Source organism: Tigriopus californicus, chromosome 6 (assembly GCF_007210705.1).
Source record: "Tigriopus californicus strain San Diego chromosome 6, Tcal_SD_v2.1, whole genome shotgun sequence".
NCBI lineage: Eukaryota > Metazoa > Arthropoda > Copepoda > Harpacticoida > Harpacticidae > Tigriopus > Tigriopus californicus.
The window spans coordinates 544,739-564,650 of NC_081445.1; the positions used below are offsets into that span (position 1 = coordinate 544,739).

Here is a 19,912-nt window from a genome sequence, read left to right on the forward strand (position 1 = left end):
GCCCCCCCCCTCTTTGAAAAATGATTGAGTGTTTCCAACTTATTTGTGGAGACTAGGGCACTATTTTCAGTTTCAAAGCAATGGCTCCTTGTTCAATCCAACCCGACGAACACGATTGGAACAATCAACCACCCCACAATAGCACCATATTCCCTTCTTTTCGGAACATTTTCGCAGCCCATTCGATTGACGGTATCTGCTTCTTAAAAGCGTGGCCACATTTTCCTTGTCTGAAGATGGATTTACAAATGGCATTTCGGCCAATGTATCGACTACTCAATTCCCAAACACCAACTTCCGTATTCTCTCCGAAATGACATTAAAAGCCGAACAGGTGGTGTCACCTGTGATCCCCCCTAAAGAGCTTCAAGTAATCAGAGTTTGTGTCTGCATTCCCAGATGTTGGCTGACATTTACTCAAACGACACGATATCCCTCCTTCAAAGCTCGTTCGTCAACGAGCACGCCCAACAATTGTGGACGTGGTGTTGCGAGGCGGCCGAGGAGTGTTGCCAACAAATCCAGATTCCGTGGAACCCTGAGGACGGCGTCATGACGTTCCAAAGTAAAGTTCAAACCGTTTCCATGACAAACGAAGAGGGCTAAATGTCTGATTTGAATTCCAGATTCCAGTTCAGGATGTCCGCAAACTTGGGATGGTTGGCAATGCTGGCCGGAAGGGGGCGTGCCAGGGGAAGTGATGACCCAGTCATGCGCCAGGCACGTGTTCTTCCACACAAATGGGGGAGGAACCATGGAGGACTCATGTGGAAGTAAGCATTTTTTAACGCACGGATGGGATCAAATCTATCCATGGAGTCTGGCTCTGGCTCCACGACGTATAAATTTTCAAAACTGGGTGTTGGGATCAGATAAATGAGATAAACGTTATTCTCCACCGATTAGTTGGCGGAGCTCATTTCTAACTTTGTGGCAAAATGTTATAAGGTTTAGATAGAGACTTTTAGGGTTTTTAATATCGTTTTAGGTTAGGTTGGGTTAGGTTAGGTAAGGTTAGTTTAGGTTTTATTAGGTCAGGTTAAGATTTAAAAAAGTAGTACCGCCAACTAATCGGTGGAGGATAACGTTTACCGATAAATGATAACGGGCGGTTGCGACCAGGGTTACCAATTTATATTTTCGATGGTATATGACATCACCAGTTAATTAGCCTTGCGATGTAACCGTGATTGCTTTTTTGTTTCATCCCATCTTTACTGACTAGTCTCACGTTTAATAGCTAAAAATGTGTTCAAAGTGAAATTCCATATTCCATCGTACATTCTTGGAACTTTATTTGACGGAGCTGAAATGATTTAAGAGCTCCATTATTAACCGGCAAAGTTGAAGTACTTACTGCGGTACTACGCGTATGTACTGCACTTGGCAGACGACGTTTAGCTCCCACTCAGTTGCGGATGTCACAACTGAATTATACATGTACTTACAAATATGAATACAATCAATTTGAAGAGCTTAAGAATCTAAAAAGAATTCCCTATTGTTTCCCCAGAATACGTTGAGAAGACCTGCAACTCGTCAGGTCAGTGGCTAACGCGCGCCAACGGAGAGTGGACGAACTACACCACCTGTAGCCCTCACCAAGAGTTTCTCACCCAAGACTATGTTCTTGTCAGCTTGTATGGGCTGTCGGTCATAGCTCTCTTGCCAGCCATTATCATCTTCTTCTCGTACAAGTAAGAGCCATCCACCACCACATCAAAAGTGAATTGCCTTCTCTCCAAATAAGCCCTCATGAGCTCACTTCATTGAACCTTTTCAAGTGATGCCAAGGACTTCTGAGCCCGTTGCACTGGAAGTGCTTGTAATACGTATATTGGAAAAATACATTTGTACAATAGGAGCCACGGAGAGAGTGGCTGATCCTCAGCCTTAATTAACGGCTTAGAATAATATGGCCCATTTCGTTTCCCCAGAGAAAAAAAAATACTAGACGAAACCATCTTGGACCATACAGCTAACCCCCCTTAATGAGAATGGAGCTGGAGGGTATTGGTCTCAAGGGTCAGCGGTCGCTTTCACTTTATCATGTGGCTGGACTTGTGGAACTGACCTTATATTTAGATTTGGGGAAGGTGATCTGTTTCTTATCCTTGGGGCCACAAGTCGTATGTAAAGTTGTGGGCTCATCATACTCCACAGTTGTGTAGAATATTGCATAAGTCGATGCTATCGATATGGGAGCTAGTGACACTCAGTGTTAGATTATGTCTATTTCCGTGATTATGATTATGTTCTCAAGTGGAACCCACTTTCTCCGAGTTTTTCTTTATCAATCATTTGCTAACCACAAATCAAGGTTAATGAATAGCTATTTACCCTCCCTTGGTTTGCTCAAGAGTCACGAGTGTGGAGATTACTGATTATTTTTATCATTATTTATCATTATAATTATTATTAGTGATTAGTGACGCGGCCTTGACTTTTGTGGAACTCGTTATGGGTGAAACAGATAAGAAAGATGCCTCGAGTTGAAAATAGGAACTGTACTAAAAATGAAGTTTATCCTAATTGGTCCTTTTCATTCAGGGTCCTCCGTGTGCCTCGGATAGCCATTCACAAGAACCTCTTTGGATCCCTCCTTTTCCATTGTCTCACGATGATCATTTTCAAGTGTCTCGTCCTACTGCCGTTCATTCAAAACATTGGAGGCCAACAAACCATGCTGAAGAAGGTTTGTAATACCTACAACTAATTAATGGTTCAATTACCCGGCAAATGAAAAGATATATTTTGGGAAGACGTTTCAGACGCACAAATACCCAAACAAGAAGGAACGAAACATCAGTGCTTTGTTTCGATTCCACATCGGTTATGCATCATTTTGAGCGAGATCAAATCCTGAGCGTACCATTGACCTTCATGTTTCAGAATACATGGTCTTGCCGCCTACTCGTGATGTTGTCTAAATATTTTCGATTGACCAATTACACGTGGATGTACTGTGAAGGCTACTACTTGCACCGACTTCTCGCCAACACGTTCGAAGAGGAACGAAGCTTGAAAGTCATCCTTCTAATTGGTTGGGGTAAGTGACAACACTCAAGGTCGATTTCAACGCCCCCAATTATGACCGCACTGTCACTGACTGATTTCAGGGTTGCCCGTGGTACCGTGTCTGATCTATGGAATTATCCGGATCTTTGTGGATAACAGTCTATGCTGGGTTCTACCAGTGGAGGCGTATGGGGGGTTGGTGGAGTGGATATACATGACCCCGGGTCTCTTGTGCATCTTGGCAAACATGGTGTACTTCATAAACATCTTTAGGATCTTGGTGACCAAGCTCCAGGCTCCTCATGCGAATGAGCCCGCCCATTTCAGGTACAGCTTGCCAAAGGCATAGATAGACTTCCATGCGGGGGTGCATGCCCAAAGGCGGAAGAGGGCCCAGCTAATCTGGTTTTGGAAAGAAGTTTGACCTGGGTCCTTATTTTTTATTTCTTTTGCTTTTGGGTCAGGCTTGAAATCACGTCGCATTGTGGGGGTAGTGAAAATTCCAGTGCCCCGGCAAGTGAAGGCCGCCTTAACTCTAAAACACTCTCAACCATAACTGGACACTCTTTCAGGTAGTTCTAAATGGTGGCTCAATATATTAATCAACTCATTGATTGACTAACGCTTGCAAAAGTTAATCATCAACGCCAGAGCAGAACTGTCGAAACCTCTGGTAGAAATCAGATGAGCACTCTGTCCCGTACAAACCCCCTTTGAGGCGGGTCGAAGATTCGAAATCCTCGATCGGCGACTGCTTTACACCTTTTTGTGAGGCCGACCACACGAGTATTACAGGCTCAGTTCATTGCATTGCATAGGGAAGTTATTTGTTTGCCCCTGTCGAGCAATTGATGTAAAGTGTGTCTTTCGAAGTCGTACCCAACGGTAGAGCGTATGCAAACTAGAATTTGAAGTGTATAAGAACTCTAGATGGGACGAATACAAAATGCTGTGGTTAGACATGTTTTCAGCGTTGAGCTATGTTAAGGAAGTCTCCAAAAAGCAAGGGTTGCTCAACATAATATTATGTTAACCACCAATGGCAGGTTTTCATACCCACAAAACAGCACCGCTCGTTTCGATTACCTTGACGCTCCACGGCGCCCTAATGCTTTCGGGTCACCAGGAAAACGAAACACTCAAATTTTGGCCACGAAACCAGCCCCTCCTGCGTATAATAACAAGGAGTACCTGTGCACCAACGTACAATAACATACCCTTACAAACGCGATCATGTGCATTCAAACTGAATAAGCTTTAACTAACTAACTAACCTTAAAAACATTTCAAGCATTTCATCTCGCCATTAAAAAGAGACAGGTGCCAAATCCGCAACCACTATTGGGGAACCAAGTCCATTTGCGATTGTTCATAGCTATTTCAATGACAAATGCATGTGGTTTCTGAGGGATATTTGCCGTTGCATCAGATGTACTTTGCTGGAAGCTGAAAGTTTGTTCATATCTCTTTTACAGGAAAGCGGTGCATGCCACTGTGGTTTTGTTACCATTGTTTGGCCTTCACTGGCTGCTGACCTTGTACCGACCACAAGAGGGCGCCAACTGTCACTGGCAGACTTTTTACAAGTATCTGAACATCTGCTTGGATGGGCTCCAAGGCCTCATGGTCTCAATAGCCTTCTGTTATAGAAATGGAGAGGTGAGCTTGGCTACATGTCGAGAATCTCCACAATCGATGATCTCTTTTCGAGACACGCCTTAAGTTCACTTCTTCTCTTCCATCTTCTGCTCCTTTGTCTTGTGTTAATGTGTGTTGAACATAAGTCATATACTACAGTAATTTTGGTTTAGATCTCTCTCTCTACTGATACTCACAGCATAATGCTCTTGCAAACCATTTAAAAGTTACAACATGCACTTGAAAAACCCCATCAAACGCAAAAAAACTTGCACCAGTCGTTCAACAGCTGACAGGGATCAATAAATCGGGGATTCAGGGTGACCGTTTCGTTCAAATTCAAAACACTTCAAAACTTACCAGCCAAGGGCGGCCTTCCACTTTTGTCCAAATTCGTGAATGGTGGTGCCCAAGGGTTGAAGTGATTGCTTGTGGCTGTTACCAATTCCTTGTCGTCGTACTCATCCTCTTCTTCTTTTCCTTTTCCTTCTTCCTCCTTGTCGTCCTCTCTTTCTATTTGATTTCCTCATCCCCTGTAGATCACGTCACTCCTATCGCGTTCCATCTCCACTCTGAAGATCCGGTATCAAGACGTTTCCCCCAATCGCCATCGTCCAACCCGTGGGGGATGCATGGCTGGCGAGGGTTATGCGGTGGCATCACAGCTGAATCATCATCACGGGCACAACAAAGATGAGCCCCGGTCAGACGATTACCACCGACCCTCAATTACTGTGGGCAATCAGAGACGTACGACCACAACCACCACAACCACCAACTTGGATGAGCCCAATTCGACCCATTTTGATGTCTACCCAAGCCAACACCTGTTATCCGATCCATGATACCCTGTTGATTGTGTCCAAACAGTTCAAGAACCCTATTTCTAGCCAGTCCCCATGTAATCAAGTATGTCAGCCTTTCTCGTCCTCCAACGAAGGCTTGGAATGCCTAGAATGGGGAGAGTAAACTTGTCTCCTCACAGAGTTTACTTGTCTCATTTCTTGCATGAGTCGTCCTTCTTTGGTTTGTTTGTGTATGCCTAGAGAAGTGTCCTAATTGTTGTTAATGTTGTGAGCTGTCAAAGAGTACGCGAAGGGCGCCCACTAACTTCACTTAAGTTTTTCATATATCTAACCTGAATTTTCTATTCGGACAGGTGTCATTATTTTGAAAGAATATATACATTACATCTCTTTGAATGCATTAGATTTTGGCACTGGCCCTCTCACTCGCATTTTCAAATTTCCGAGAGAACCGCGATTAATTCAATGTTTTTAGATCGAATCCGGAGCCAACAATGGAGTACTCATGTGCCATTGATCTGTCTATTCTTTAGATTCGATACTTGCTCAACCAGTCCAAGAAGCGGTTTCGGGACCGGTTTTTCCCTGAGTCCAACACGTCAGTTCACTTTCAAATGAAAGAGCGGAATCGAAAGAGTTCAGACACGTGTTTCACCCAAGTTGGATACACCACTGTCGCCACCACGGCCAGTCAATTTGGATCCAGGTAGAGTACTCAAGCCACAGCAAAAGACCTGGCACATAAAATAATGCAAAACCATTAAAGCGACTTATTCCCCGTCTAGCAAATGGTAGCGCCCATGAGATGGTGTAATGTTTATCAAAGCCCCATTCTTGGAATACAGAGTGATTTCAAGGGGTCGCGAGTTTTGTAAAACATGTGCAATGATAGGGCACTTAGCTGTAAGAAATTGTGGAGGGGATTCGCCCGCCAATTTGGACACTAAATGGTACTCGTGAACCCTGCGAACATACAGGTGCCAACATTGTATTTTGATTGGCAAATTTTGTTTCTTTTTCTTCTAGGGACTCCCTCCAATCTGGAAAGGACAAAAGCTCGTCATCCCAGCATACGCATTCGCCCAGTTCAAATAAAGTTCCCCACAAGCAAGCCCAAATCCCGAACTCCAAAACCGTGCTGGAAGTACGCACGAGCACTTATTCCACCAAAAGCGCCGATTCCGTGTGAGGAATAATAATAGGCCGTGGGTTATCTAGAAAAGGCTCGTAGAGCCTACATTCAGTATTATTATTATTATTTATTCACTATCCATTGATTGCCCCCTGGTAAACCTATAGTGGGTTCAAAAGAAGAAAAATCAACCACGTTTATGTATTACTTTCCAAGCTCCGCCATATCCACTCCAACCAACATCGCTTCCAAACTCGTCAAATGTTGAGCACCCACGTGGCCAAAATTCGTTGTCAGCTGTCAATTGTGAAATGTGTTCTCATAGAAGCCCCTGAGCCCCATCTCTTCATCACATATGCCCCAATTTGAAAGACACTAGCTACTAGCTAGCTATATACGTACATATATTTACTTGAATCGATGTAGATGTGCGTGAGTTTGGGTGTTTGATCGACTTGTGCACAATAAACGACCTCTGGAAGTATGCTTTGCGCGAGATATTGGGAAAAACAAGAAAGTTTTTGGCCTCATTTGATATTGGCCGGAGGGAAAAGCGTCGTGAATCAGTTTGAGGTCGGGCTTCGCCATGTTAGGAACAGGGGATGGAGAGCGGAAAAAGGATCTACATAAAAAATCGGACGAAAGCATCGATTCCAAGAAAAAAGAAGCTTTGGAGATCATTCAAGAATCCAAGGCCATTGGCCATGATATCGCTATTCTCTCCAGGAAGTACAAGGTGAGCTAAATGCACTAAACTTGAGACGAACTGATCGACAATAAATGAGCAGATTTAGCGATTTACTGCCTCAAAATTTGCTACGTAAAATTTCAACGCCCAAACGCTTACAAGCAGTGACTCTCACTCAGAATACAATGACTCTTTTTGCCCTGACTCGTAAGTCATTATTTGACCCCTTGTACCGCAGAATGGTTTGTTGAGCCTGTTGATGGGACCCAACGAATAGTTCAAATTATTCACAGAAGGTTTATCAAATTTTCAATTGTGTTTGACATTTGCTAGCCGGCTGTTGAATACCCGTTAGTCAGACTGTGACTGTAAGCCTGACTTATCTACGTATGTTAAACGCCTCTTGGCTTAAACCCGAATTTGCACGTTAGATTAGGATCTGTTGGAGCCTTTTTTCTGTTTTCGGCCGACCCAATGGAGCGAGTAACCTATTTCCAAAAAACTGCCACATTTTATATTTGTCTGTGTTTCTCAAAAATCCCATAGATGGCATAATCCTGGAGAAAATAAATTAACAATATTTTTTTTTTACCTCTTGATACGGAGCAGATGAGGACTTGCTTGATGAGGACCCTCTCAGTTGACAAGTGCTGCCCAGTCCCTGGACTCCTAAGATGCCAAAATATCTCTTTAAACATGCCAGACCAAGATTAGAATTTTTCAGAAAGAAATGACAAAAGCAATTCATTCCATATTTTCAACTTTCCACAACATGTGGAGGTCGTAGTAAGAGTTCAGCCTAAATCGCCATATATGATTGACCTTTCGAAGCAACATTTTACCAACTCAAGAGCATGTTTTTACTTAATATTTCAGTGTTTCTATGCTCCAAAGGAAAAAGGTAACAATCATTAGACAGCCTAAAAATCCTGTTCGTATAATTTAAATGGTCAAAAATATTTCAAAGTTTTTTTACAAGAAGTAAAGAGCAAAGGCAGGTATCAACAACCTAAGGCTATGTACACCTTTGCAAATGGAAAAGATTAAAATGAGTTTTCAAATAATTCCATCAAAATATTTAGATTCGCCATGGCCCTCTTATAACATAGAAGTGGTTTATTGGCATGGTGTTGTGTTATTTCCATATTTTGACAGAATTTTGGGCGAACTGAACCTTGCAGCAGGTTATTGGGAGGCAATTCGATTTATCGTGTTTCGGATAAGTTAGACCCCACAAAAACAGATTGACCCTAAAAAATGTGTTTGGTATGGTTTTTTTTCTAGACCACTGCCGTTAAAATGAGCCCTAAAATAATGGGCAGAAGGTTTTCGAGAGTGAAGCGCAATTCCTGTTTCAGTGTCATTCAAATGAAGATAAAGCTTCGTCAGAAAGCCAAAGATGCCCGCCAAAAAAATGAAGTCGGCAGAGAAAAGTCCAAATTCAACGAAGAAGAAATTGGTGAGTGTGTAGAATTATTTTGTGGTAGTGTCGATTTTTTCGATTGTCTGTTGGTTGATGATGAGGACTGTTCTAAAAATGTCAATGAAAATGTTGAAATTGGATATTAGAATGCAACAATGGAGGCATAAAATGCAAGGAAATACATGCACAATTTGCTTTGATTACTTCCTAAATAGACTTACCAAAATTGTGAATATTTTTCAAAAGACACTCTTTTCTACTGAATCATTCAGATAGTTCTTATTTCTCACCTAAAATGTGCTGGGAGTCCGAACGCAAGGGGAAGAAGCCCTCCAAGTTGCTAAAATAACCCGTTAGTTTTGGTTGGAACAAGCACAGCTCTCGTCAAAGGGAACTCTTAATGATTTTGCTAATGACAATGGCAACTGCAGTACTTTGAACGAAAATGTCAGTCTACTTATATTTTGACCATTAACTGAAGCAACTTGATTTAAAAAGGTGATTGCAATCTTGCGTTGTTGATCAAAAATTGATCAAAACAGAGCAATCTTTTTTGGAAACATAATACTCCTTTGCAGTTCAAGATGGAAGGCATGATGATTCTTGTCTGACTTGATATGCATTTAATACCATCAACAAATCAGAGTTGGATGATCTGCTTAGGCCTTAAATATTGGGTTGATCCGGCATTGTTGGCAAAAACATGTCCATGTCCAACATACAGTCTGACCTACTTCTGTTTCTCTCTATACACGTACATTGGTCTGACCGGAAATCTGCTACAGGATCAATGCTTCTGTTATGCCTCTAACATTCTAGAAGGAAGGGAATTGAGCAACCAAGTACCAGGGCAAAAAAAGCAAAGAAGAAGCCAAAGCACTGACATGAGTAAAAGAGGAAATATGCCTGTCAGTCTTTTCGCCAACTTGATATCATCAATATGCATCATTTTTCAAGAAACTAGTTCTTTGCAGGGCATTAGTCGCTCCTCAATAAAAGGAACAGATTACAATTACAATTACTCTAGTCAAAAAGAGTAATTCGTTACACAACCGTCACTCGCCATAAATGTACATGGCGTTACTAGTTACAATTACTTTTACTAAAAATTTTGATGACCAATGTTTCAGGGTTTTTACCTCAAAAGACAATACTTTGCTAAATCAATGCCTATATGTTTGTTTCTAAAATTATCAGTTTCCTGCCAACATATTATGCTAAAGAGCATTTATAATGTTTATTGGCTTAGCCAGGGAGACCAATAACCTGTTACAAGTATCCTTAGCTTGGCATTATTGATGGGAAGAAGACCTCTGAGGTCTCAAGCTTTGAATTCAAAACCAAGGTGAGATCCAATCCAGAGGGTCTTAAATCCAGCTTAAATCCAACCCTTTAACTAACAGACTTGTTATTTTTTTAAAGTAAAATTAATCAACTTGTTGCTTGCATGTTTGTAAATAAGCACTGCACTCTTGGCCATTATCGTTTGGCTATGCATTTGGGAATGCTTACAAGAAAAATAATTTCTTTTCCAAATTTGAACTACTTCAGCACTATCAATCTTATGGGGAGAACATGTCTCATACCTTTTTAAGCTCTTAAACTTGGGAGGCAAAAGTTGTATTTGAAATAATCAAAGTGAATATATTTAGGGTGAGGATTTCGAAACCTGACAACGTCAGGTATTATAAAATGACTTACGTTGCAAATTTAATTTCGCTTTTTTGAAGCATCAAATTTTTTTGAATCGGTTTTTTTCTTTTCGCTGTTATTTGAAATTGTCTTCAAAAAAGTGTCAAAATGATAATGTTTGACAGTATTTGATTGAACATTTGCGGTATTTTTCAAATATTTAGCAACTTTCAAAATACAAGTCTTAGTGTCAAATGTATTACCTTTTCTAGATTACATATAATTTAGATATTTCGCATCTAAAACTGACATCATTTCCTGAGCCCAACTAATGATGGAGAATAAAGTCATGGATGGATATGAGGAGAGTTGAGAAATCGGGTGCAACATACTCAAGCCAAAGGAAATTTTCGCTCTGAAATATATATATATTTACAATTCCTTTTTCAAAAAAGGAACGAATTGCTGGAATTTCATATCTTGTAATTTCATTACTACTGCCCACGTTCTTTGGATGGTAAATGTCGGGAGCTTTTGAAATTGATGACACCATTTTGGAAACAACTATTGCACTTAATGTTTTTACGTTTTAGTAGTGAATAGGGAGTCAATTCACTTGTATATAAAGATAATTGAACACGCATGTTGGTTATTGATCTTTTTGCCACCATTGGCCTTCAAGAGCTAAAAAGATGAATTTTTCGAGCGAAAAACCGTGGAAAATGCAACCATCAAGATTAGAACAAAACAATACAAATACATGCAAGTAAAAGTGCAACAAAATCCATCAGCATATTTTGAGCAGCCCTAATGATGAAAATAACAGCTTAAGCTCCACATGGCGGAAGGTTTGCTTGCCCTGTTGAAGATTCTAGACTGGGAAGGACTTTCTCATTTGTATGTAAACGGCGTAAACGGCATTCAGTTCCAGAAAAAGATATGATTTGTCCGGAGCAGAAGTATGTGGACGCCAATCGGTCCCTTACAAGTCACCCCAAAGAGGATGACAAGGATCTAGCTCATCACATCAAGCAGAAGAAACAGAAGGATCCTAAGGGTCCCATTCAAACCATGGAAGGCAGCATGGACGCCTCGAGCTATTGTAAGGTAAGCGAATCAAAATTTTGCCACACCACCTGCTTCTAAATTCCCATGTGTGTGGAGACACTACTTTTGGCTGCAAGGCCCTGCTTGACCAAATCAGATCTAACTTCAGGAAGGGGCGCGAAATCTGAAACGTGGATTCGTTGCAGCAGCCTTGAGAAGCTACCACCAATCTGCCGCCACTGAAGAGTATTGGCCTGAGACCTTCATAGGCCGAAGTCGGTGCTACCAGCTTCTCGGAATGCCAGACAACGCCTTGAAGGACGCGAACCTGGCTATACAATACCGCCGCACCATGGGCCAAGTTGACCCATTGAACCACCATCTCCCCCTTTGTTCCGTGCGATTTCTCAAACTCGGAATGGAGGCATTACAAGCCAAGGGACAAGCCCTGTATGACCTTTTCCAATTTGAGCAATCGCTAATCAGTCTGTACCAAGCCCAAACGTTCCGTCCAGACTTGGCGTCCAAATTGAACGGGCTCATTTCCAAGAACATTAACGCCATTCACAACACTTTGTACCCGAATTGCTTCCACTTTGACGGGGTAGAGAAGGTTCTGAATAACACGAGGCTTCGGGCAAAGGTCCAGATGCTTCGGAATCCGTTGACAAAATGCACTCAACAGATCCAAATAGCTGGACACCTTCGACGTAAGTCCGTTAGAAACGCCAACGGTCGACTCAATTCAGCAACCCTGAAGAAGTCTCCAGAACCGCCCATGCCAGATCTGGAGCATTTGAGAGAGACCCTCGTGATGACCCGTCATCCTGCCCTTGGGGATTTGATAAGAGACCTTCGCTTCTTAGAGCAGCTGTCGAATCACAAGGACATGAGCGGCCTTGAGGGCCACGTCAAACAGACCCTTCAATATTTGGAGCAACGCCGTCAGTTTTGGGAGAATTTCAACCCCCGGGAAGTGAGGAACAAATCGAAGAAGATGAGCTCGAGTTCGATTTGAAATGAACTCTTTGTTTTTGGGACTGACATAGAATGCCTGTCACTCTTGCTTAGATCTATTTCATGTGGAAAAGTACATTGAATGACATCGCTCTTGGCATCACAGTTTTTTTTTAATGTTTGTCCCTTCGGATCCGGGTCCCGAGATCACTAATCATATTGTTCAACTTTTGCTTTGTCCGATTGTTGCTGTAGGCCACACAATTGACCAATGCCACCATTTGTTTAGGGGTGTATTCCTGTCATCGGAAAACAAAAAAAAAAGAACACCATTATATGTCCCCGCCTTCTAATCTTTTGTTCCATTCACTGGATCAATCTTTTTTAATTGGCTCACGTTATTGTGTTGCTTGACCCACGCCTCGAGGTCGCTCTCAGGGATGTAATAGGCTTTGACGTAGTTGGACACGTAATCCTGATAGGGTAAGGGCTTCAGATCGGACAGGTTTTCCAATTTGAGGAGGAACTGTCGGTAGTCTAATTGCATGAGGGCTCGACCCTCATTGGAACACTTCTTAGCGCTAGAAAATCTGGATCAAAACCATGATTGAGTGAGTCAGTGAGTGACTCTCAAACAACTTCAATAGGCATTTCAAAAGGGTTTTAAAGCCCTCACCCTTCCACAAAGATTTTGGATGCGCACAAAGTGCAAAGTTCCCACAGGGCTTTCCGGACATCTCCAGACACATGGACATTTTTCCGAATCTCCTGGAGGCGTAAGCTGAACATTTGGCAATCCTTGAAGAAATTGTGATTACTGGGACCTCAAAGCAGCTTGGAGACCTCTTCTTTTTCTCTGCACTTACTCGTAGAAGAACTTCGACATACTGACTGTGCTGGCTTTTGACATCCTTGATGTCCCAAGCGACCTTGGCCATAAGCTGAAGAATCACGTCGGTATTGATGGCCATTTGCACGGAGGTCATGTACACCGGAAGTCGAAGCCCAACCACGTTCATTAAAGTCTACAACAAGCAAAATGAAGTGTGGGAGTGCTCAATCTCATCGAGGACTCATCGAACTTTTGGAACATGGGGGATCACCAACCTGAGATTCGTAGGTATCGACCAAAGATCTTTGGTCATTAGTCACACATTGGAGAATGTCTCCTTTGAGGCTCTGGATTTGCTTGGCAAGGTACACGGCAGACTCGACGGCCACCAATTTTTCTTGGAGGCCAAACAGAGATTCGGGTTGGTCCATTTGCACCGTCGGCGAAAGTTCAGGCAAATCTACGATACCAGTTACCACTTGAGATTCCCTGGAGGGCGAGAGCCAAAAAAAAATGTACAATTTAGCAGGCGATTGCATCTATGATATTGCCAATTGTTGCCAGTTCTGCCCTCTTGCACTTACGACAGAGACTGATTGGAAGGACTAGGCGACATGATGGGGGTCTGAGGCGGTTTGTCCACTACGCGACGTACCATGTCGGTATCGATTCTCTCCAGAATCGCGTTCAGACCCTCGTGTGTCAATTTTGCCATCAGATCACTGGACTAAATGGGATAATATTCCAATGAAGTTGGTTTTCCATGGTTGTTTCTGAATAGTCGACCAGGGATAGAAGATATATCTTACCAGGTCTTTGGTGAAGAAGTTAAATACCACGAAGAGGTAGTACTCCAATAACTGCATCATGGAGATGAACACGTTGGAAGCGATGGGTTCTAAGGCCTTCATGAGGTGGATGTATTTACCACAGAGCCTCAAAATCATTAAGGACGTGTTGGTGAGGATGGGCGGATCGTGGCCTTTTCGTTGTGAAGTTCGATTGCTTGTCCTGGTTTGGAATTCTAATCGGATTAGTTTGGTAATTGAACTTTGATATTTACATTGAATGAAATTTTTACAGAATAATCAAAGCAAATTAGACATAAAAAAACACCAAAAAAACAAGAATGAGAAGCTCGTCACCCTGAATTGAGAATTCAAACGAATTGATAGTGTAGTACCTTTTAGAATGGTCGTGATTTCCCATTTCCCCAGTGCCTTCATCGACAAAATCCCGCTTCAGGGCCTCGTCGATTTCGGCATCGGAATCATCTTCCTCCGAGTAGACCTCCAATTCATCACCTCCAATCCCGTTGGCCTCCAGAAAGAAGGTCTCTTCAGGGTCATGGGAGCCACCAAAATCGAAGTCAAACGGTGAGGAGAGCGACAGGTCTAGGTTGAGATCCTGCACCTTGTTCCGAAAGGCCTTTCTGGGCGTGGCCGCAGGAGTGGAGGTCATGGGTTTGATCGAGGTAAGATTGGTGGGAAGTCCGGTGAATTCGAGGATTTTCAAGTGTCGATACTCAACCAATTGTTGGACCTTGAAGGAAGGCTTGACCGGGCATTGGGCCCAGCCCTCATTTTCGAAATGCATGGTCATCTCCTCAAGTCGCGAGAGATGGTAATTGTGGAAATAGTTCCAACACTGAGTCTTTAAGGACTCTTGGAGAGTGTCCGAGTTGCTTCCACAGAAATCATGGCCAACTTGGATCAACCTGGACGGATTTCATCGAGTTCTTGACTACTTGCAAGTTGGCTTGTTGGAAGCAGAAAAGGATGATTTTGTTTGCCCTTACCTGTGGATAACATCCATGAACTCAAGGAAATGGTCCATACCAAGACTGGACAGGTCATTGGCCAACACAAAGATTTTGGTCTTGGTCTGGACATCTTGCCAGATCCTCATCTTTCCCGTGGACAACTTCTTCTCCACATAGTGTTGCTCCATTTCCGAAGCGTTGCTCGGAGTGGGATTGGTCTCGTGCCAATCCACCAATTGCTTGTACGAGTTCATAATGGACCACAAGGCTCGACACAGGTCCACGAGACACGGGATCACGCTGCAAAGAGGAACCTTCCTTATTCAGGCACCACAGCCTAACACAGTACAGATGACATGAGCAAGCATTGGACACTCCCTTTTAGGGCTGCAAAATTGAAATCATAATTTCTTCCAAAATGGCAAAATATTTCAGAATAACTTGAAGTCAACTCATTAAGAAGCTTTCAAAATTTGTCATAAGAACTTACCAACAACAAGGAAAAAAACTGAAACCTTTGTCCACCAGTCCGTACTAAATGGATGATCCTATTAACAATAAGACTCTCTAATTTGTTTAGAAATCCGTTTACAGGACATTTTACTCTTCGTTTTTGGAATGATGTCCAACCAAAGTAAAGCACGAATTGCAATGTAAGAGGGTCTTGATTAAATTGGCTTTCTGTTCCGCGTTTGTATCACTACAGAAGAAACGACATTTTTTTGTTGGTTATTATTTAATGACTGCATTATCGGACAGTTATCTCCTGGAGTACCATCTATTCGATCATTGGGCCATTTATCTTGATTGGTACAGGTCTGGACATGAAGAAGGTTAGATTTTGGACAAGGAAGTGATTGGTACTTCTCTTTGCTTTTATACTTGCTTTGCATGCATCTTGCCCAATCAATTTTGTCCAGGATATGATCAATGAAATCCTCAGCCAAAAACAAATCGATCTTTTTAGGCAGGGCTGAATTTCCCATGCCAAGAGGTGTACATACTCCTACCAGTATCAAAGTGCTTACAAATCTCAAACAGATACACCAAGCTGCAATATCCAATATGACACTTTTTGGCAGGGAAAGGTCGAATTTCAGACTTAGCTGAAACAAAAATCCTTCATTTGGCATAAATTCGAATTAAAAAAACATGTCCTCCTGAATATTGAAAACTGCTCCAAACTGGCCAAATAGCGTATTATAAGACGGATATACCTCTATATGAAATGTAGCTCAATTTTTTTTCTCCTCTCTAATTCATCAACTATCCTACCTGGAAGTGGCGATGCTATCACAAAGGTCAGCGTAGGGTCGCTTGGACAGATCAAGACTCATGTTGGCTTCCTGAGACAACATGGCATGTCCGTAGACCACGTTCCACGCCATGTTGTGAATGGTGGACGTCAAGTGCATGTGAAGCTGATCCATGGAGATCTGAGTCTTGCCCAGTAGACAGTAGGCCTGATGGATGCGCTCATACATGAGCGGGTTGAAGCCCACGCACACCTTGGATAAGGCCACATCCAGGTGCTCCTCAGTCAAGTCCAGCGTGTCTTGAAGTTTGACCGCCAATTGCTTGACGGCCTGGAAATGGCTGTAGGTGCTCACCACTTGTTGGCATTCCAGCAGCAACTGAATGGCGCCGGGGAAGTTGTCCTCCTTGAGCAACTCCTGCAGCCGAACGTCAGTTTTTTGCTACAAAATGAGCAAGAAAACAAAAAGAAAGATGCATCATATATTCTTCTAAATGTTAGCGTCAGAAATACAAGTAAGTCCCGGGTTGATCTTCTTACAAGGGTACGGATGATGTTTAGGTCGTTGAGGAGTTGCTGGGTCTGTTGACGTCGTCGGTATGCGGCCAATACGCCTAGGGAAGAACCCGTGAATTCAGCGCGTGCTTGGGACAGCCCGTGTCGGCCTTGCACACACACTTTGAGGCTCTCGGCGAGTTGGCCGTGGATCTTGTCTATGTTGGTCATCTCGGCCTGACATTTGGATTGTTTCTCCAGGATCCCGGCAAACACCCGCTGAGTCACCACGCTCAATTGTCGGTGGATCTTTTGGCGATCGCTCTGGATTTGTTGCAGGTCCAAGGATTGGGACAGTCTCTATATATGATGAGGATGATGGAGTAGCACGTTAGCTCGTGTGGGGTTCAAGGCCTGGTGATTGTTTTTTCTAAGAAAGATCTCTCACCTTGAGCTCGAAACTGGTGGCATCAAAATTGGCCTCAAAGAACTCGGGCGGAATCTCCTCCAGGACTTCATCGTCGACTTTCTCATCAATGGAGATGTTGCCGGCTTCTACATTCGAGGCTAAACAGAAGAAAACGTATAATGCATTCCGGCAGACAGTTGAATTATTTGATCTTAAAACACGAACTTCCTAAACTCTGGGATCATTCTGCTCAAATTATATTTTGTACTGTCAGACCCGTTTTGCATGAAGTGTCGGACAATTCCCCCTCCTCAACTATTGAATTGTCAGGTATTCCTAGCTACGTGGTTCTTGGCCTGAGTAACCTGTTATGACTTATTAGCAAGCTCAGGAGCCCCCCCCCACCCGGCCCATCGCCACACCCAAAGTCATCAAAGTTTCAGTGTGGACTTTCTCAATAGCGAAGGCCAACTCAATACTACTAGACACTGACTCATTCATGTCTACGATTGGGATCTGTTTCAAGCCATTAATGAGGCTGGGGACAATTCCTACTGAGTGGCAGTCCAGGGCCATGGTGCCGTCTTCGAGGCGGATCAGCTTCAAGGGTGGGCTTGGTCTGAATGGCCACCAAGCTGTGGATCTCGTCTTCCGTGAAGGTGACCTGGGCTCCGGCCACCGCATTGGCCGGAATCTCTTTCTTCAACGGTAACAGCGTTTTGAAGCGACTCTTGAGCTTCTGAGCCGAGAAATCCGATGCTTGAGCCATGCTATGCTCTCCATTCACCACCCGTTCCGTTTCTCAGCCCACCAATGAAGAAGGCCCTCAGTCACCAGACCAACCACATATGTTGTTGATTGAGGCTGAGCTCGAGGCTGATGATCCGGGAGGTTGGTTTCATTTTTTTTCGCCTTTTTGTAGACAGGTTTCGTTCTGCCATTCCAGGGGTTTTCGTCCCTGCCCGATTAACTCACATTTTTTAGGGCCATGCCCGATGTTCAAGATTTGGGAAAATCTCCAACCGAGGCAGGCCACTTGGTGAAGGTGAATCCTAGACGGGAAATGTAATAAAATGATATTTGATGCTAATCTTAGTTTAAACATGTGTATCTAAAACTTTCAAGGTCCATGCAGTTTCTTGCGCCTGAATCACATGCTTCCTTTTCAGTTTGATGTGAGATTTCTCCTTCTTGCACTTAATCATAATGCTTGCTTTGCTTCAGGCCTGATGTTTAGCCAGCTTTATAGCGCCGATTAAAAAAAAATATGGAGACAAGATTGGCTAGTTTGATGAAATGTGAAAATTAAGTGGCAAAAAAAGATCAGCTCTACAAAAGCACTCTGAAAGCCAACCAAAAAAAAAAAAAAATGATTTAAGTCGTGAAAGTATCATCAATTTAGCAATATATCTGAACATTTGATGACTTGGTCTTCAATGGAGCAAAAAAACTGCGTTTTTTTTACTTCTTATTTTGCAAATCTGTAAACACATGAAATTGGCTGCGCATTTCAAATAAGCAAATCTTAATGTATTATGCCAATTCATTGCAATAATACCAACCTTTTTCGCACAACTCCACTTTTACCGTTTCTTTTGGAGTACTTTCATAATTACCACTTCATGAACAATTAAGGCACAATGTCTAGACTAAAGTACTGGCATGCGAACTTCAACCCGCAAGACTCATGCACATGCCAAAAGGTTCTTTCATTGCATCTCATACAGTTCAGATCTTTAATTTTTAAAAATTTTTTTGTAATCTAATTTTTTTTTTAATTTTTTTTTTTTTTTTTTTTAAGGTACTAATATTCAGATTATTTTGTTTGTTTGTTTCAGAGCCAGATAGCACCACTGTCGTTTGGCCTGCCATGTGATGATGGATGTCCTCTCCATTATCAAAGCCAACTCAGCTTTCCCTGTCACAGCCAACATTATTAACTCACCCTCAGGAATGACCCCAGGTTCGCCTATTTAGGTTGTTAAAGCAACAAGCAACTCATAAGGTGATTTAAATACTGCAAGGAATCTCGGATTTGGTTTGCCAGGCATCCAACCAGGATTCGCAAATCGTAAAGCAGATGCTCTACCAATACGATGCCGCAGCTAGGCTAATTCTTGATTGTATATGTATGCTGTATTTATTGGCTTTGAGAGGAATGTCCACTAACTTTGTTTTGACCAAGATGAACAAACTGAACTACATTCACGCAACCTCTGAGGAAAAACGGTGAAAAAATAGTTGAGTGCTTTTGATTCAGGTGTTTTCATCGCTACCTTGCCTGTGACGTCATACTACTTTACATACGGTCCCAGGGTGGCTGACCATTACAAAATCAAGAATATTATTTTGCGCTTCCCTCTCTCAACTAGGCCTTAAACGTGAGTTGGAGCTTGCCAAAATTTGCATTTCTTTGAATCACGTTATGTGGGCAGTGATGGGAAAAATCGAGATTGATCGAATCGAGTGGCAGAAAGTGGCAGAAATTGCTGGAAGGTGGTCAAAAATGGCCGCCGGTGTTTATAATGGCCAATCTTGAATCTAAAATATGTCAAAGACTAGAAGGATCATATGGGTTGGATAAGTTTTTCAAGTGTCCTTTGCTACAAAGCATATTGATATAGGATTGGCTGGGATGCAAAATGTTCCTCAAATATTGCTATTTATACTGTTTGATGGTTGAGTGAATAGATAGCAGTATCCATAGATCACTTGCAGTATCCAAGGCGTAGCCACAACACCTACACTTTTTTTCAGTCATCAAAATGACTATTGTATACGATACAGCTTGTTTAAATGGAATTGTCGTCATTTTGAC

At 42.5% G+C, this 19,912-nt stretch overlaps 3 protein-coding genes across 9 annotated transcripts in view; 2 read left to right on the forward strand and 1 right to left on the reverse strand.

The window, feature by feature from the left end:
- LOC131882222 (calcitonin gene-related peptide type 1 receptor-like) overlaps positions 1 to 7,092 on the forward strand; it is a 26,094-nt gene extending 19,002 nt beyond the window's left edge. For 3 of the 6 annotated variants that reach the window (XM_059229308.1, XM_059229309.1, XM_059229310.1), the window contains 10 exons: positions 400 to 565; positions 627 to 773; positions 1,514 to 1,697; positions 2,551 to 2,695; positions 2,893 to 3,049; positions 3,120 to 3,345; positions 3,483 to 3,590; positions 4,494 to 4,677; positions 5,996 to 6,168; positions 6,489 to 7,092. In XM_059229308.1, coding sequence (XP_059085291.1) covers positions 400 to 565; positions 627 to 773; positions 1,514 to 1,697; positions 2,551 to 2,695; positions 2,893 to 3,049; positions 3,120 to 3,345; positions 3,483 to 3,590; positions 4,494 to 4,677; positions 5,996 to 6,168; positions 6,489 to 6,651 — 1,653 coding nt within the window. In that variant the 3' untranslated portion in view covers positions 6,652 to 7,092. Of the gene's footprint in view, positions 1 to 399; positions 566 to 626; positions 774 to 1,513; positions 1,698 to 2,550; positions 2,696 to 2,892; positions 3,050 to 3,119; positions 3,346 to 3,482; positions 3,591 to 4,493; positions 4,678 to 5,195; positions 5,566 to 5,995; positions 6,169 to 6,247; positions 6,413 to 6,488 lie in introns of those variants that run through there. The other 3 variants (XR_009373466.1, XR_009373465.1, XM_059229312.1) reach the window with 3 other exon arrangements.
- A 59-nt stretch (positions 7,093 to 7,151) lies between these two features.
- LOC131882224 (outer dynein arm-docking complex subunit 4-like) lies at positions 7,152 to 12,499 on the forward strand. The gene is made up of 4 exons (XM_059229314.1): positions 7,152 to 7,330; positions 8,567 to 8,741; positions 11,263 to 11,444; positions 11,554 to 12,499. The coding sequence occupies exons 1-4, from the start codon at positions 7,181 to 7,183 to the stop codon at positions 12,400 to 12,402; spliced, it is 1,356 nt and encodes a 451-aa protein (XP_059085297.1). The 5' UTR covers positions 7,152 to 7,180; the 3' UTR covers positions 12,403 to 12,499.
- LOC131882221 (syndetin-like) lies at positions 12,442 to 17,986 on the reverse strand. Of its 2 annotated transcripts, none has more exons than XM_059229305.1 (13): positions 17,650 to 17,986; positions 17,134 to 17,252; positions 16,731 to 17,045; positions 16,211 to 16,632; positions 14,972 to 15,235; positions 14,357 to 14,890; positions 13,983 to 14,184; positions 13,758 to 13,900; positions 13,449 to 13,662; positions 13,208 to 13,366; positions 13,018 to 13,139; positions 12,739 to 12,931; positions 12,442 to 12,640 (listed from the first exon to the last, which is right to left on the reverse strand). In XM_059229305.1, the coding sequence occupies exons 1-13, from the start codon at positions 17,861 to 17,863 to the stop codon at positions 12,515 to 12,517; spliced, it is 3,027 nt and encodes a 1,008-aa protein (XP_059085288.1). In that variant the 5' UTR covers positions 17,864 to 17,986; the 3' UTR covers positions 12,442 to 12,514. The 2 variants fall into 2 exon arrangements, with proteins under 2 accessions (XP_059085288.1, XP_059085290.1); XM_059229307.1 differs by lacking the exon at positions 17,650 to 17,986 and adding an exon at positions 17,588 to 17,606.
- Between the last annotated feature and the right edge of the window lie 1,926 nt (positions 17,987 to 19,912).

Bases quoted from the DNA above. Each gene is read 5' to 3' on its own strand.
- LOC131882224 (XM_059229314.1), top strand. From the start codon at position 7,181: ATGTTAGGAACAGGGGATGGAGAGCGGAAAAAGGATCTACATAAAAAA. The intron at 8,742-11,262 runs GTGAGTGTGTAG...AACGGCATTCAG, and splicing joins ATTCAACGAAGAAGAAATTG to TTCCAGAAAAAGATATGATT. The intron at 11,445-11,553 runs GTAAGCGAATCA...ATCTAACTTCAG, and splicing joins ACGCCTCGAGCTATTGTAAG to GAAGGGGCGCGAAATCTGAA.
- LOC131882221 (XM_059229305.1), bottom strand. From the start codon at position 17,863: ATGGCTCAAGCATCGGATTTCTCGGCTCAGAAGCTCAAGAGTCGCTTC. The intron at 15,236-16,210 runs GTAGGATAGTTG...TCCTCTTTGCAG, and splicing joins GATAGCATCGCCACTTCCAG to CGTGATCCCGTGTCTCGTGG. The intron at 12,641-12,738 runs GTGAGCCAATTA...TTCCGATGACAG, and splicing joins GGGTCAAGCAACACAATAAC to GAATACACCCCTAAACAAAT.